This window comes from Vespula vulgaris, chromosome 18 (genome assembly GCF_905475345.1).
Source record: "Vespula vulgaris chromosome 18, iyVesVulg1.1, whole genome shotgun sequence".
Classification (NCBI taxonomy): domain Eukaryota; kingdom Metazoa; phylum Arthropoda; class Insecta; order Hymenoptera; family Vespidae; genus Vespula; species Vespula vulgaris.
This window is the reverse complement of record NC_066603.1, coordinates 2,965,064-2,980,198: the sequence shown is the minus strand read 5'-3', so window position 1 is coordinate 2,980,198 and position 15,135 is coordinate 2,965,064. Positions and strand designations below refer to the sequence as shown.

Sequence of the window (15,135 nt, the reverse complement as noted above, 5' to 3'; positions counted from 1 at the left end):
GAGATATTTTTTTTTTCACATATATTCCTGCACAAATATTTTTATTTTTTGAAATATAAAATAGTTTGAAATATATATAGTTAATATGATATAATGCAAGAAAGATAAAGTTTACATCAGAAATTGTCCTTGAATTAGTTTTCTTTATTCTTTTTTTATGACGTTTTTACATTATCGTCTGGTGAACCATAACTAATGGAAAAAAAAAAAAAAAAAAAAATAGAACGAAGCCGTTATTTAAATGATAGTTTTTTTTGTTAGAATGAGTAATGCTAATGGTATGGACCAATTCTTTCTTTCTTCGTTGACTAATCTACGTAAACAAATGATTGTACTTTCATTTGAAGAAAAGAAAAAAGAAAGGAAAAAAAAAACAATTATGTTTGTTAAAGAAGAATGGCGATATTAATCTTGTACAGAAAAATACAAGATGTCTTGTTATCAACTTAATCCTACATCCACTGATTATAAAAAGTTATCTTCGAAGATAATAATGAAAAAGAGAAAAGAAGTTTATTATCTTTTCTTACGTACTTACGATAATAAAATATTTTTATTATCGGTTCATCAGCTAAATTATTTGCCAAAAGTAACGATTTCTCTCTGTTGATATTTTATGGTATAAAATATAATAAAATAAAATATATTTTTTTATAGTAATAGTTTACGATCTATTGTAATTTTATAAGCTACCTGATTAAAGTATGTGCCCTTCGAAGCTGTTTAGAAAATGAGGATAGAGAAAGCTTGAAGAAGGAGAAAATAAAAGTGAATATAAATTTAAAATATTTAATTTAAAATATATTGAAATATTCTAATCTTTTATAGGAAAGTCTGGGTGGAAATTCTCGAACGGCAATGTTAGGTACAGTTTCACCAGCTAACATCCATCTCGAAGAAACCTTAGCAACCCTTCGATATGCATGCCAAGCACGAGCTATCGTTAATCGCATTCGAATTAATGAAGATCCACATGACAGATTAATTCGGTATATTATGAAAATATTACTCATTAGAAGATTCTTTTCGTTATATATTTTATGTATATTGTTACACGGCTTATATCGATTAGATTGATAATATTATACCTAACTTTTTCAGCGAATTGAAGGCGGAAGTCTTACGATTACGAGGAGTTCGTGAAGGATATGAAAGACAACTTGGAGTTTGTCCACGTAAGCTGGTTGATAGCATAGAATCAAACGTAAAAGACAGTGAGGAGATTGAACGAAAGCAAGAAGAAATTAACAGGTTAAAAGAACAATTGAAAAAAACAGAGGAACAACTTGCTGCCACTCAAAAGTAAGTTTATCTTAAAATTCATTAAAAAAAAAAAAATTATATATATATCATCTTGGCAAATATAATTATTACATTATCATAATTATTATATAATTACATATTTGAATAATATTTCTCTCGATGCTATAAAATAATTGTTTCGTATTTATCCAATCGATCGCCATAAATTTGGGGACGAATACTTCCATTTTTAATTCAAATAGGCCATTCGTGAGAAGAGTTGTCATATTTATTATTATCATTATATATAATTCTTCAATAGAAATTTCGAAAATTGGTATAAATTTTCCGAGTCGAATTTTTATATATCGTACACTTATATATTTTCGAACCGAATGTAAACTTTAATAGTCAGCGAATTTCGATTGCAGGAGCAGCTTGGAAAAATTACAGGAAACCGAAGAAAGAAAGAATTCCGAGCTAAAATATTTACGACGTTGTGGAATAGCAGTTGAAATTGATTTACGTGAGAAGGATAAACAACCATGTTTGATAAATCTCACTGCTGATCCTATGTTATCTGGTACACTGTTGTATTTAATTCCACCTGGTTTGGTACGCATTGGAAAACATTCAGAGAACTCAGAAACCTTTAAAAAAGTACCATTGGATATCGTTTTGGATGGGCCACTCGTTAGAAAATTGCACTGGTTAGTCGTTGATTTCGAGGGACGTTTCCTTCAACAATCGAGACGTTCTTCTTCATCGCTTTTTGAAGCCAGTCGATCCACAACTTCCAGAGATACTACTCCTCGCTTTTTTTTGCATTTTGCATTTTGCTTTTGAATATTACACTCTCCTCGATTTCCTCTGCCGATGCTTCTCGTTTCAACCTTCACGTAATCATGTCCTTTCATTGGGTATAGGCGTGTTTCTCTTTTTATCATATCTTATTAATGCATGATTATACATTGGTTACATCACTGACTTGTTTCTACAATTATCGATTCTGCATTACCGATTCGAATAACGAATGCTAAAGGAAGATCTCTAATGTTGATAAGAGGAATATCTAACAAGTATTATTTTTGTTAATATACTTTAATTTGCATCACAGGTTTTTCTTCGTCGATACGTTTTTGATTTATAGAAGATTAGTGGGCTTTAAGTGACTTACTAATTATTATAATTGTATTCATTTGATTACAGATCGATAATATTGATTACTAATCGATGTTTTTTCTTTTTAATAGTACTATAGAAAATAAGAATGGTAAGCTTATGTTGTTGCCAGAAATGGATGGTGATACCTTTGTGAATGGTCAGGTAATTTGAAACAATAATAATTACGTTTGCATGTAACATCTTATATATAACAAGCAAGCCAAAATTATGCATATTATATTATTAACAGGTGGTGAGTGGCAAAGTACATCTGAAACATGGCGATCGACTTGTCATAGGTGGCAATCATTACTTCAAAGTTTCAAATCCACATGATGAGACTGGAAACATACAAATTTCTTCGCAAGCTATAGATTTCGAATTTGCACATCAAGAAATACTTAAGATACAGGAAGAAAAGTAAGTTCTTTGCTAACAAAATAAAATTCAGTTTATTAATATAATTATTATTATTAAAATGTTTTTCTAATGTTCAGATTAAGAGCAGAACTCGAGGAATCCAAACAGAAAGCCATAAAGGAATTAGAAAATGCAAAACGAGAAGTTGAGCTACAACTTGGCTCCCAAAAATCTACTTATGAACGTAAAATCGAGGTTCTTGGTAGTACGTTGGAAGAACAAAAATTAGCATTGGAAGAAATAAATCGTCGTAAACAGGAACTCGAATTAGAAAAGGAGATACTCACTAGTGAAATAGAAACGAATAATAGAATCAAAAAGATTCAACAAGTGGAAACTAAACCAAACGTGTCACCGTACAAGTCAAATTTTCTTCAAGAATTAGAAAGTATATTGAACGAAACAACTGCAGATTTTGAAAGTGCCCTCAAAATCAAAACCAGCGCTGAAACTATAAAAGCTGGTGGTATTAGTTTACACGAGATGCAAATACTCGTTAGAGAAGCAACTGAACGATGTAGAGAAGTTGGCATAAATTATGTATGTATCAAAAATTAGATTAGCTCAACTTTAGAAGTGTCCCTTACTTTTTATATTTCACAACAAAATAACTAAAGATCTTGATATTTTTAATATATTTATCTTATTTCATAGTTATTGAATCAGATAAAATGAAAGTTATTAGAGAAAATCTTAAGAACATTGAATATTCTCACAACAAAAGAAGTTCGATAACCTTGAGTTGTAGATTCTAACGATCATAACAGATTTGATTCATTAATATTCTTTATATTTTAGGAATTCAATCAACAGCAGACTCTAATTGATAAGAATCTGAAACCTGTGATTCGTGTTCGAGATAAAGATCGTAAAAGGGAAACATTGTGGGAACCAATGCGATTTTTAGATTGGGTTCATCAATTGCGTGATTATGATATAGAAAATTCGTTGAAAGAGTTACAAAATTCAGAAAATGATTGGATACCTTTCGAAGATACCGAAACGTTCGATGATTCTTTAAATAATAGTAGAATTTCTATAAATTTAACACCTGTGAAGAAACATTTGAATGAAAGTTTTCAACAGTTATCTATAGATACGTCGATGCACGATTCAACGACGCAAGAAGAAATATCCGAATCTCAACAGCGCAAAAACGTAAGTATTTATCTCATGCAAATTGAACGCGCGACACAATCTTTGAGTAAACTATGTCAACAATGTGAAAGTCCTGAGATCAACAACACAATTAGCGATTCTTTAGATAGAGTACAAAATATTATTGTTGATATAAGAAGTATGTTGCTCGTTAAAAATTTAAAGGATAGTAAGAATGAGAGTGTAAGTTCAAATGGATCTATTAATAATACTGTAATCGAAAAAACTGATTGTACAAATTCCGTGCAATTGGTGGATAATAATCTTCCTAAAGAAGATATAAAGTTAAATGCTTCTCCAGTCAAATCGAATTTACGCAGTAATACTACTGCACATCCTAAAATCGGAAATATTCCAAAATCAGTTCGATTTACGGATAAAATTCAACATCATCTAACTTAATATTTAAAAGGAAATGTTTAATAATATCAATATTTCTTTCTTTGCCTATTATGGCTGAAAATAATGAAGTAAGAATATAAAACCTGTGATATATTATTCACTAAATGAGTTTTATAAAATTATTGAAGGTTTAGAAATAAAATCACTGTTGTGTCCAATGCACAACAAAAAGCTTTTTTTTTTTTCTTGAAAATAAATTTGCCATATTGTTATTAGGATCTCTCAACCTCATTCATTCTTGCCATTTCTATTTTTATCTTCTTGACAAGACTTATTACTATTTTATTGTGTTATATTTGGTTATATTCTTAATCTCATTGATAACTAAAAATTTTATTTAAATTTATATGTAATACTGACTGTTAAGAACAAAATACTGCCAATGTATAAATATTTAGAAACATATCTTAAGATCAATTCATATGTAATTAGATTAAATAATTATTTACATAAGCATGATTGGTATCAATATATTGTTAAGATATAATGATATATAATTCGTGTTGTAACTTTTTTAAAACTATATTTTTTAATACAATCTTTTTATAATAATTATTTATACACCAACGTGATTTTACTTTTCTATCTGAATTAATTAAAAAAAATAATACTTGAAAGAGAGAAAGATAGTATATGTAAGAGCAGTATTTTTTATCTATCTACTTCATTTTTATATCTTATCTTTGTGTGTTTTAAAAAAGTTCAACAATCAAATGTGAAGATTCAGATAGTATGATTTTAAATAATATATTTTCACACAAAATTTTTGTATATTGTGTACTTGTAATGAACTTAGTATAATAATAAAAAAAAAAGAGAAAAAAAAAGAAAGAAAGAACATAGATTATATCAGTATTATAATAGTACAGCAAATTTATTAAATTAATCAAAATAATCTTCAATATCAATATCAGGATCAAGTATATCTTCACCATATGGAGTCAAGTCTATCTGATTGAGAACAAGGTTTTCACACATTTCTTCTAGATTAGTATCTCCTATAAGCACTGCTCCTTGCAATCTTCCATTTTCCAATATAAGTTTTATATATTCTTCTTTTCTTGTTACTCGAAGTAATATCTCATAATTTTTATCTAACTTTTGACCATTGTATAAACCTATCAAAACTACTTTGTAATCAAAAAATTTAGTAACATGAGTGAAAAGTTCAAAACAAAAATCTTGCATGTAATCTTCTTTTTTTAGACTCGAAGTCATAGATTTTGCAGCATAAATTCCCATTTGATGTGCTTGTGTCCAAAGTCTCATTTGAAACCAATGTTTTGCTATCTCCCATCTTGCAGTACATACATCTCCTGCTGCATAAACATCCTTTTCTGAAGTTTCCAATTTCCAATCGACGCATAAACCTTCATCTTCTCCTTTTTCAAGGTTTTCTAAACCCATTAAGTTTGAATTTGGTACAACACCAGTTGCAGATACAATAAAATCACAACCAATAATTTTACCGTTTGTTAGTTTTACATACACAGGCCATTTCTCGATATCGCTACATTCTGTAATTTCTTCTTTTGTAAGAATTTCATTTACTTCGCATTCATATTCAATCTGGACTTTTCTACAGATTGATGAAGTACCTTTTATAATAAAATTATTATGCCAATCTGGGCCAAGAGCAGGCCCTCCTTCCTTAGATGATCCAGTAGTAGTATATCTCATTCTTCGAATAGGTTTAATGTCAGTATTTTCTGATTTATCTGTATTATAAACATCTTGTAAAAAGAATTCTGCTGCACCTGGATCGATAAATGTTGCAGATATGTGCTTATCTTTTATCACCCAAACTACTTCAACATTTTTTACTTCATGCACAAGTTCAGTTGCAATACCTCCATTTCCAACAACCACAATTTTTCTAGCATTTTGAATCTTTTGAGAAAATTGAATCACAGATTCAGTATCTCGAATACCTATGATAAATTTATTATTTTCTGCTATAAGTTTTGGTCTACCACCATTACAAAGACATAATTTTGTATACTTTATTAATCTTCCAGTTTGAGTTTTTATACATTTCTCATTAATATCTATATTTATTACAGTGTCATGTATAACTTGTAATGAAGCATACTTTTCAGTAAGTGTTTTTGCATTTTTCTCCTCAATGTCAAATTGCATTACTGTTTTACCCAATGGAATAATATTTGTTACTGTTTTAATTAGTGGACTTGCAGTAATTAATACAGTACTTTCCTCTGGTGCAAGAAAACTTACACCTTCTGCACAAGACACACCTGCTATACCACCACCTACTATAGCAAAAGTGCAGTCTATGATTTGATCAGCCATTTTTATTTTATATCAATTATATTAACTTGTAAAATGTATCCTTCTCAATATAGATGCAATATCTTATATAATATTCACCAACTATTTAATATTTTTTGAACAATTATATTTGTTTTTGTTCGCTATACCACTCTGAATAATCGTATTCCCTAAGTGGTACATCAAGCGTTAAAGTACCATAATCTTTAGCTTTAATCACAGCTATAAGAAGTTCTTTGTATTTTTTTTGACAAATGCCAGTTTTGCTAAAAAGTATTTGTTATGATTTAAAGCTATTTAAATTTTAATTATAAAACTAACATTTTGAATACGACTTACCTGTAATGTAGTATTTCACCTGTATATTTAGAAATGAATTGTTCTAGCAATTTAACATTTCTATGATCCAAGATTAAATATTCATCTCTGCATATCGGACAAGGACTACCACAACTTATTATACCTCCTCTCTATAAATAACAACAATTAATTAGTTTAAATACCATATGAATATATATATTATGATGAGGAAAATAGATAATTTATTAAATATGTACTATGCATGTTTTTCTTGTTTTTCTAGGAGTAAATTGTCCTTTATGATTTCTTCTATATTTTGTCCATATAGGATCATCCCCATAAGTTTGTTTATAAGCTAAAATATTAGACATAAAAGAAATTTTCTTTCAAAATCTTATAAATATAATTATCCTAATCTTTATATATTTTGTATGTCTACTTTCAATTGGATATCATTTCATAGATTTAGCTTACCACTGCTTAACATGTATTCAATACTAGTTTCAACAGGAATAACTTGTCTTCTATCTTTAGAAGGATCTATTGTAATTTCTTTATTATTTTCAGTATCATTATTTTCCTCTTGACAGCACGTGTGTGAAGAAGAGATCAATCTTACAGGTATATTCTAAAAACAATCTGATTCAAAACTAAAAGAAAAATCAATTGTCAATGGTGAAGATTAATCTCTTACTCTTTTGGTTAATGTAGATTGCAACGATGTTCTGGTTAAACCTAATACCCTAATGAGCAATGACATGTTGTTATATTCTAATAATGATTTATTAATTAAATACGTAATAGGTTAAAAGATTTCAATTTTTAGAATTGTCCTTAAAATTATCAAGAAATCAAGAAGTACGTATTGATTAAGAAAATTAAGATAAGTATATGTCGCGCTCTCTAGTGGCTAAATTTGGCACTACAATTAACTCTACGCTATCTAGCGTGCGAAATATGAACTATATTAGTCTATATATAAAGATTACAGTCTGTATACAATTATTAGAAAACGAACATTCGAAGGGTTGGGGTGTACTTGTCGTAATTGTCAATAAAGTCATAAACATGTGGGAAAAGAATTAAATTCTTTTATAATGTATTTTTGGTGATGAATTGATCAGTGCAGATCACTGTTATTATTTTATATGTTAAATAAAAGATAAGAAACATGGTAGACACAAAAATAATTGCAAACGAGGAACAAAATTGTCAGGAGAGTAAAGTTCGTGCAAATAGCTCTGGTACAACAACTTCGACACCTTCTTCTTTATCTGATTATATGACAGGAGAAGCAGATGATAGTTCTGACAGCAAAGGCAGTATACCTTTCAACTTAAAATCTGTAGAACCTTTGGTTTCATTGTCTAAGGTTTAGTATATATTTATACTTTTTATAAATTTTTGTTTTGTTTATATGTATCTATTCCTTATATTCTCATTCTTGCGTATGATAGGCAACATCTGATGAAGATTTACAAAGAATGGTAGAGAAATGTAAACAGATGGTGTTAGAAAGTGCAGAATGTTCAGACGAAAGAAAATGGCTTGTAAGGCGTTTAATTGAATTACGTTTACGAGTTCAAGAGTTGCGAGAAACATCAGATCAGAATCTTCTTGAAACTCATGTAATTCTTGGTCATCATTTGGTTCCTCAGAAGTATCATATAACTTCTTCTGGACCGGTATATTGCGATCATTGTAGTGGCACCATTTGGATGATGCTGCAGTCTTGGTATATGTGTAGTGGTAAATTCAAATAATGTATTATTGATTAGTAAATATTTATAGGTGATATTAATATTGTATGTAATAGATTGTAGGTTCTGTGTTCATTGGAAATGTTTAAATAATATATGTCGTGTGTGTGTACATGTCATTGCTAGCGAAGCTGGTGGTTATACTTATACTAAAGATATTTGTCCAGAAAGAGGATTATCTAGTCAAGGATATCGCTGTGCAGAGTGCAAGATACGAATAACGTTTAGTAAGTAATTTTTTATATTAAATTGAAAAAGTAAAATAAAATGTTATTAATTTATTAAAATAAGGGTAATAATATTATTGCTACATAAGAAAATATATTGTTAGTAAATGCATGTTATTTAACTGTATTTGTATATTACTTCTTACAAGCATTCCCAAAAGGATTGTCATTATCTTGTTTTGGTAGCCCTTTTAAAAGTTCAGGTAACCATATAGCCAGTATTTATTCTGTGAAGATAGATTAGTACTAATCTTTTCTAGAATATAACAGTACTTAGATTTATTACCTACGTATTACATGTAATTGTATATCTTCTCTCTTTTTTTTCTAAAATATTTAATAATCATAAACACATACAGAATCAGCATGGGTAGAGCCAAGACTATGTGACTACAGTGGTTTATATTACTGTCAGAGATGTCATTGGAATACAACTATGGTAATACCTGCAAGAGTTATTAGAAATTGGGATATGGAACCAAGGCTTGTTTGTCGTGCTGCAGCTCAATTATTGGCACTCCTTGAAGATCGTCCATTTTTACTACTAGAAGAATTAAATCCAAAGTTGTTTACATTAGTCCCAGATTTGTCCTTAGTAAAAGTAAGATATTTAAAATTTTATGACACAATAAAAGAAGTAATAAACTTGAATAATAGTAATAAATTCTGATAAAATAATAATTCTATATAGAGAATGAGAGAGGAAATACAGATGATGAAGCGTTATTTGGTAATATGCCCAGAAGCTAATACACAAGGATTGCCATGGAAAGTTGGATTGCGTACACATATAATTGAAAATCATGGAAATTATTCGATAAAAGATCTCATTGATCTACAAAGTGGTGCTTTACTTGAAGAAATTCGTATTGCTTATGATATTATGCATGTTCATATTACTGAACAATGTGAATTATGTAAAGCTAGGTAAATTTTTAATTGTTTTTATTAAAGATTATAAGTTTAATAACAGTTAAATTATAAGTTAATATTCATACCTGCGTATATAGTATATTATGTGTTATATAGTATATAATATAATGTATAATATATTTAGAGGTCATTTGTGTGAAGTGTGTGGGAATAATGAAGTTATATATCCCTGGGATGCCTGTGCAATTAGTTGCCAACAATGTCTAGCTGTGTATCATCGTGCCTGTTGGTCTAAACGAAATCATTCTTGTTCACGATGTGTACGGCTTGAAAAACGTCGAGCTTTAGAAGAAGGAGAACCTTCAAATATTAAGAACCTTTCTAAAAATGAATCACCTGAACATCATACAGTTAAAAATTCGCTCGAGTGAATAAATGTTATTTGAAAAAATTTATGAATAATTTTCGTATATTTGTTATGTTGGAGAAAACGAAAAAAAAAAGAAGAAGAAAAGAGTTATGTGTGTAGTCACCATTCATTGTAAGTTGCAACATAATTATAAGATGTTACAATTTGTGATATATAATTTTAAATGACTGTTTCGTAATTGTGAATATAATAAATTATACCTTGTTAATATATATATTTTTATATTTTAGTCTATATAAGTGCAATTTGATTAAATGTTAATCAGTATTTATTGAAATAAATTGTGATGATATGGTAGACGAGATATACAGAAACATTTTGTAAGAGCTATTTTTAGAAATTATCGTAAGTAGACAATAAGACGAATATTTTTTATATTTTTTCAAAATATCGCGTAATTTTGAAATTTATTAATCGAGAACAAGGCTGTCACTAGTGATCTTTAAATAGTTAATGACATGTCATTATTTATGAAATATATCAACATCTGCATAATAAATACAAATGCGCAATAAACAGGAATGTTCAGTAAATAAAGAGAACTTGACTTTATAAGACATTGATAAATTGCAGTTATGTTCGTCAAAGTTAAGTCATTTAATAGTCCTACGTACAAAGGTGATTTTTCAAGGTTTTTCATTTCAAAAAGTCTTTTATTTTATTTTTGTTATAAGTTGTGGTTGCAATACGAGAATAAGAGAAAAATAAAAATATAAATAATAATGAGAAAAATAAAAAAAGAAAAAAAAAAGAAATCAGATATTCTTTTGAATAACGTTATTACAAAACAGATTCGTATCAAAATATTTTATACAATCTGATTCATTCAATTAATTGAAAATTAATAAGATACTTCGAATTGTTACGTAAAATCTATATATAGTTGTATTTATCTCGTTTTTACCTTCAACATAATGAACATTTCCTGTATTAAGTATATATAAAATAGCTCAGTGTGTATAAACTATTTATTAGAATATATGTTTAAGAATGGAATATAGAAAATTAATTGACAGATCTGTCTGTAGCTTCTGTAAAAAAATAGATCGTTAAAAATCATTGTATTATTTCTGTATTTATTTAAATATTTGTACAGTTGTTATCAGACTATAATTAATTTCTGATGATGTAGCCAGTTGCTGGAATAAAATGATGCTGAATTCCTTCTAGACGAGCAGTCTTTGTCCAACTTGGTGAACGCTACGGACTCTCTTCATCGAAGCGGTAAGTCGATTAAAATCTACATTGATGTAATTTTGTTATATTTGATCAGTTGTTTCAAAAATTATTAATATTTAATAATATTTAATAATTTAACAAATATTCATAATTTTTAATTATGATAAATATGTTAGAATTCAATTCTTTTATTATAGAATTTTTTTTTATCGAGCAGAAAAAAAAATTAAAGAACGTAATTTTATTATATGTTCGAATTTCAAATATTACCTATTTTACGCAGATCACGTATTACGGATCAGCAAAAAAATAATTTTATGTATTCTTTGTTAATGGAAACCTATATTTTTTATTGCAGCAGTTAATACAGTTTTTTATGCTTTACATAAAAGTATTAATATATTTATGCGTTAAACTTACACGTTAAGAAGTTATCCTAGCTAATAGTTTTTTGAATTATTTCGGTCTCTTGGCAATTGTTCTCAAGTACTTTCGTTCCAATGCTTGTAAACATAAACCAGCTACTAATATTAATCTAAGATTAAGATTTTCATTAGTAAGTATTCATTTGCTGTGTGCGATAGTATAGTTTGAGTATTTGTTATAACGTAAATGTAAACGTAAGATCTAAATAATTCAGAAAATTTGTAGCTAAAAATTTAACTTAAAAGTAAAATTTTGCACTAAACATTTTGTAATTTTTATATTTTATTTATTTATTTTTACTCAATTTGTAATTTTTTCAATCATCAATTAATTTTCTTAGAGAAGTGTTCCGTTGCGAGCTTATAAAAACATAAGTGTTCGATGTATAATACAATTGTGGTGAAAGTATTATATCGTAGGAAGTTCTATGAAACATCTGACATTTTCTACGTTTATTACTAAGAATATTGGCTAATAGACGTTGTTCGATTCAAAAAGAAACGATTCATATTGCGAAAGATTCATTCTCATTTTTCACGAAGGAACATTCAACGTTAACATTAGAGATTTCTATGATTATTTATTTGTCAATCTATTTGAATTTCGATCGATTTGAATTTCGATTAATAAATTTCTTTCTATTTGAATCTTGATCACTAGATCCCAGTTTATTTGAAAAAGAAAATTACAAAATGAGTAAATTAACAAGAGATAGTAAGACCTTGTTAATTAAAGAAATAAACGATTTATATTAAATCATTTGCAGAAATATAAATTGTATTTTAAAACGAAAAATGTTGTATACACGTCCCCTTCTATTAATGATCTTGATCTTAACGATCGAGCAAAGTAGAGGGATAAATGTTGGGTCAATCTTTGGCTTCGGCCGAGATCTTGACAATAATGAAAATAATGATGAGAACAATAATGAAGACAATGCAGTATCTACGAAGATCTCTACGGTCGAACAATTTCTTAAAACACTATTAATACCGGTAGAAGCTTTGGGAAATGCAAAAGAAGCTGTTGGAAAAGGTGTAAATCAAATAATATCAAAACTCCCAGGGAAACTTAAAAATCCAATTAAAGATGATTTTAATAGTACCAAGCTAAAATACGGTCAAGTTTTGAATTTAGTTTCGGATAAGTTCAAAGCTATATATCCAGGTAATATAATTAAAAAACAAATTATATATATATATATATATACATATGTAAATATTTTATTTATATATAATTCATTTATTTAATTTTGCAACAAGAAAATTTTGTATATTTTCTAAAAATGATAAAATAATATGAAAAAAAAAAGAGAGAAAGAAAGTTAAAATATTTTGTAAGCATAAATTTTAATAACAAATCAATATATATCGATTAAATACTCAATCAATATATTATATACGTTTCTACATTATTAATTATACAAGTATATCATATATTAAGAAATAATAATATATATTAAGAATTTATATTAAGAAATTGTACGAATGTGTTCGTACATAGATGATAACAAGAGCGAAGATAAAAGAAAGTTTAAAATGATTTAACATTAAAGATATCGACAATATACATACACACATACGCATATATATACTTATTTTTATTGAGCTCGTTAAATGACTCGTATTTAATTAAAAGTTATACGTATAATAGCAAATAAAGATAAACTACTATATTCATGAAGAAACGTAATCGAACATACATCAATTTCTAGGTTTTTTTTTTACTAATTTTTCCTTCATATATCTTCGGTAAATAAATTGAAAATAATTTTGTTCAATGTTGAAAATAGTATTATCTATATTTATTAATAAATTATGAGTTTCTAGTTTGCAGAATGCAAGATAAAAGATTACTTCGTCAAGGTTACATTAAATATGCTAATATACATATGTATATGTTTATTTATTTACTTTTATGTCCTTTTGGGATATATAGTAATCTCATATAATTCATCTCATAATTGCTTAAATATTTCTTTCCTCCAATATCTTATATCCTCTCTCTCTCTCTTTCTGTCTCCCTCCTTCTCTACATACTTGTATTATTTTTACATTACGATAAAAGAACAAGATATGATAAAAAAAGATGGAGAATTGAGTAAAAAATCTTGCAAAACCAAATTCAATTTTTAAGACATTAAATTGAAATAAATAAATAAATACGTACTTATTATATTCTACTTATACTAATCTTTACTTTTATATTTTTTTATTTAACTTGTAATGATAATATAATTTTCATTATAATTATATATATATATATATAATTATTTAACATCAAGAAAATAATAAATATTAGAAATTAATTTTGAAATTATTATAGGTACCCATTGGTGTGGAGATGGTGATATAGCAAAGAACGAAGATGACCTTGGTTTCTTTGCAAGTACTGATGCTTGTTGTAGAGCTCATGATATGTGTTTCAATAATATAAATTCAGGCGAAGAAAAGTACCGCCTTCTAAACAATGGAATTTTTACGAGGTTGTATAAATCATTTGTTATCTTTTTTTTTATGTATGTTGTTGCAATTTTTAATCTCGCTCGTGAGATATGTCTTATGTAAGTTATTTTTTTAAATGCATATGCAAATTTGTTTCAGATAGCAAAGACAATCGTGTTAATACGCATAATTTCGATAAATAAAGAGAAGAAAATACTAACATTTTTTTTCTTCTTTGATATCTTTTCTGTCGAAAGGATATATAAACGAAAAAGTATAAACAAAATCGTTTTGTTTTCTTCACAGATCACATTGTTCATGCGACTCTGCCTTTTACAATTGTTTAAAAAATGCTGATTCAATTGTTGCCACAAAAATTGGGTTCACTTATTTCGACGTTTTAAGTCCACAATGTTTTAACGAAGATTATCCTATTATAAAGTGCAACAAGTATTCTAGGTATGCATAAATTTAATTTTTTGATATTATCTTAATATTTTTCTTATTATAAATTTATTATATTATTATGTTTATTATAAAAGAAAAATTTCTGTTTTTTTCTTTTTTTTTTTTTTTTTTTTTTTAATCATTTTAGTCCTCTTCAACATAAATGCATTGAATATAGTCAAGATATGAATGAAGAAAAGAAATATCAGTGGTTTGATAATCCACCTTTTTAAATTTAAGTGTTATATTTTTATTTAAAATCGTAAAAAATGTGCTATAATAAACATATAAATTTGTTGTGATAATGTAGTAAATTGTAGTAATATTGTAATAATGTAGTCAATAGTAATAATATTTTAATGATTGAATGAAAA

General features: G+C 27.4%; 4 protein-coding genes across 4 annotated transcripts in view; 2 read left to right on the top strand and 2 right to left on the bottom strand.

Moving 5' to 3' along the window:
• Nucleotides 1-10,579, top strand: part of LOC127070475 (kinesin-like protein KIF14) — a 24,943-nt gene extending 14,364 nt beyond the window's left edge. The window contains exons 7-20 of the mRNA XM_051008503.1: nucleotides 829-989; nucleotides 1,102-1,302; nucleotides 1,674-1,952; nucleotides 2,496-2,568; nucleotides 2,657-2,826; nucleotides 2,904-3,366; nucleotides 3,625-4,171; nucleotides 8,202-8,347; nucleotides 8,433-8,724; nucleotides 8,792-8,962; nucleotides 9,112-9,165; nucleotides 9,322-9,563; nucleotides 9,654-9,889; nucleotides 10,020-10,579. Coding sequence (XP_050864460.1) covers nucleotides 829-989; nucleotides 1,102-1,302; nucleotides 1,674-1,952; nucleotides 2,496-2,568; nucleotides 2,657-2,826; nucleotides 2,904-3,366; nucleotides 3,625-4,171; nucleotides 8,202-8,347; nucleotides 8,433-8,724; nucleotides 8,792-8,962; nucleotides 9,112-9,165; nucleotides 9,322-9,563; nucleotides 9,654-9,889; nucleotides 10,020-10,266 — 3,282 coding nt within the window. The 3' untranslated portion in view covers nucleotides 10,267-10,579. The remainder of the gene's footprint in view (nucleotides 1-828; nucleotides 990-1,101; nucleotides 1,303-1,673; nucleotides 1,953-2,495; nucleotides 2,569-2,656; nucleotides 2,827-2,903; nucleotides 3,367-3,624; nucleotides 4,172-8,201; nucleotides 8,348-8,432; nucleotides 8,725-8,791; nucleotides 8,963-9,111; nucleotides 9,166-9,321; nucleotides 9,564-9,653; nucleotides 9,890-10,019) is intronic.
• Nucleotides 5,242-6,696, bottom strand: LOC127070462 (pyridine nucleotide-disulfide oxidoreductase domain-containing protein 1). The gene has a single exon (XM_051008478.1). It carries the CDS (start codon nucleotides 6,694-6,696, stop codon nucleotides 5,269-5,271), a length of 1,428 nt encoding a protein of 475 aa, XP_050864435.1. The 3' UTR covers nucleotides 5,242-5,268.
• LOC127070469 (28S ribosomal protein S18b, mitochondrial) lies at nucleotides 6,794-7,826 on the bottom strand. The gene is made up of 5 exons (XM_051008496.1): nucleotides 7,670-7,826; nucleotides 7,450-7,603; nucleotides 7,233-7,330; nucleotides 7,015-7,145; nucleotides 6,794-6,941 (listed from the first exon to the last, which is right to left on the bottom strand). Exons 1-5 carry the CDS (start codon nucleotides 7,733-7,735, stop codon nucleotides 6,800-6,802), a joined length of 591 nt encoding a protein of 196 aa, XP_050864453.1. The 5' UTR covers nucleotides 7,736-7,826; the 3' UTR covers nucleotides 6,794-6,799.
• Nucleotides 10,299-15,135, top strand: LOC127070474 (phospholipase A2-like). The gene is made up of 6 exons (XM_051008502.1): nucleotides 10,299-10,376; nucleotides 11,436-11,489; nucleotides 12,637-13,037; nucleotides 14,196-14,355; nucleotides 14,621-14,773; nucleotides 14,910-15,135. Exons 3-6 carry the CDS (start codon nucleotides 12,665-12,667, stop codon nucleotides 14,992-14,994), a joined length of 771 nt encoding a protein of 256 aa, XP_050864459.1. The 5' UTR covers nucleotides 10,299-10,376; nucleotides 11,436-11,489; nucleotides 12,637-12,664; the 3' UTR covers nucleotides 14,995-15,135.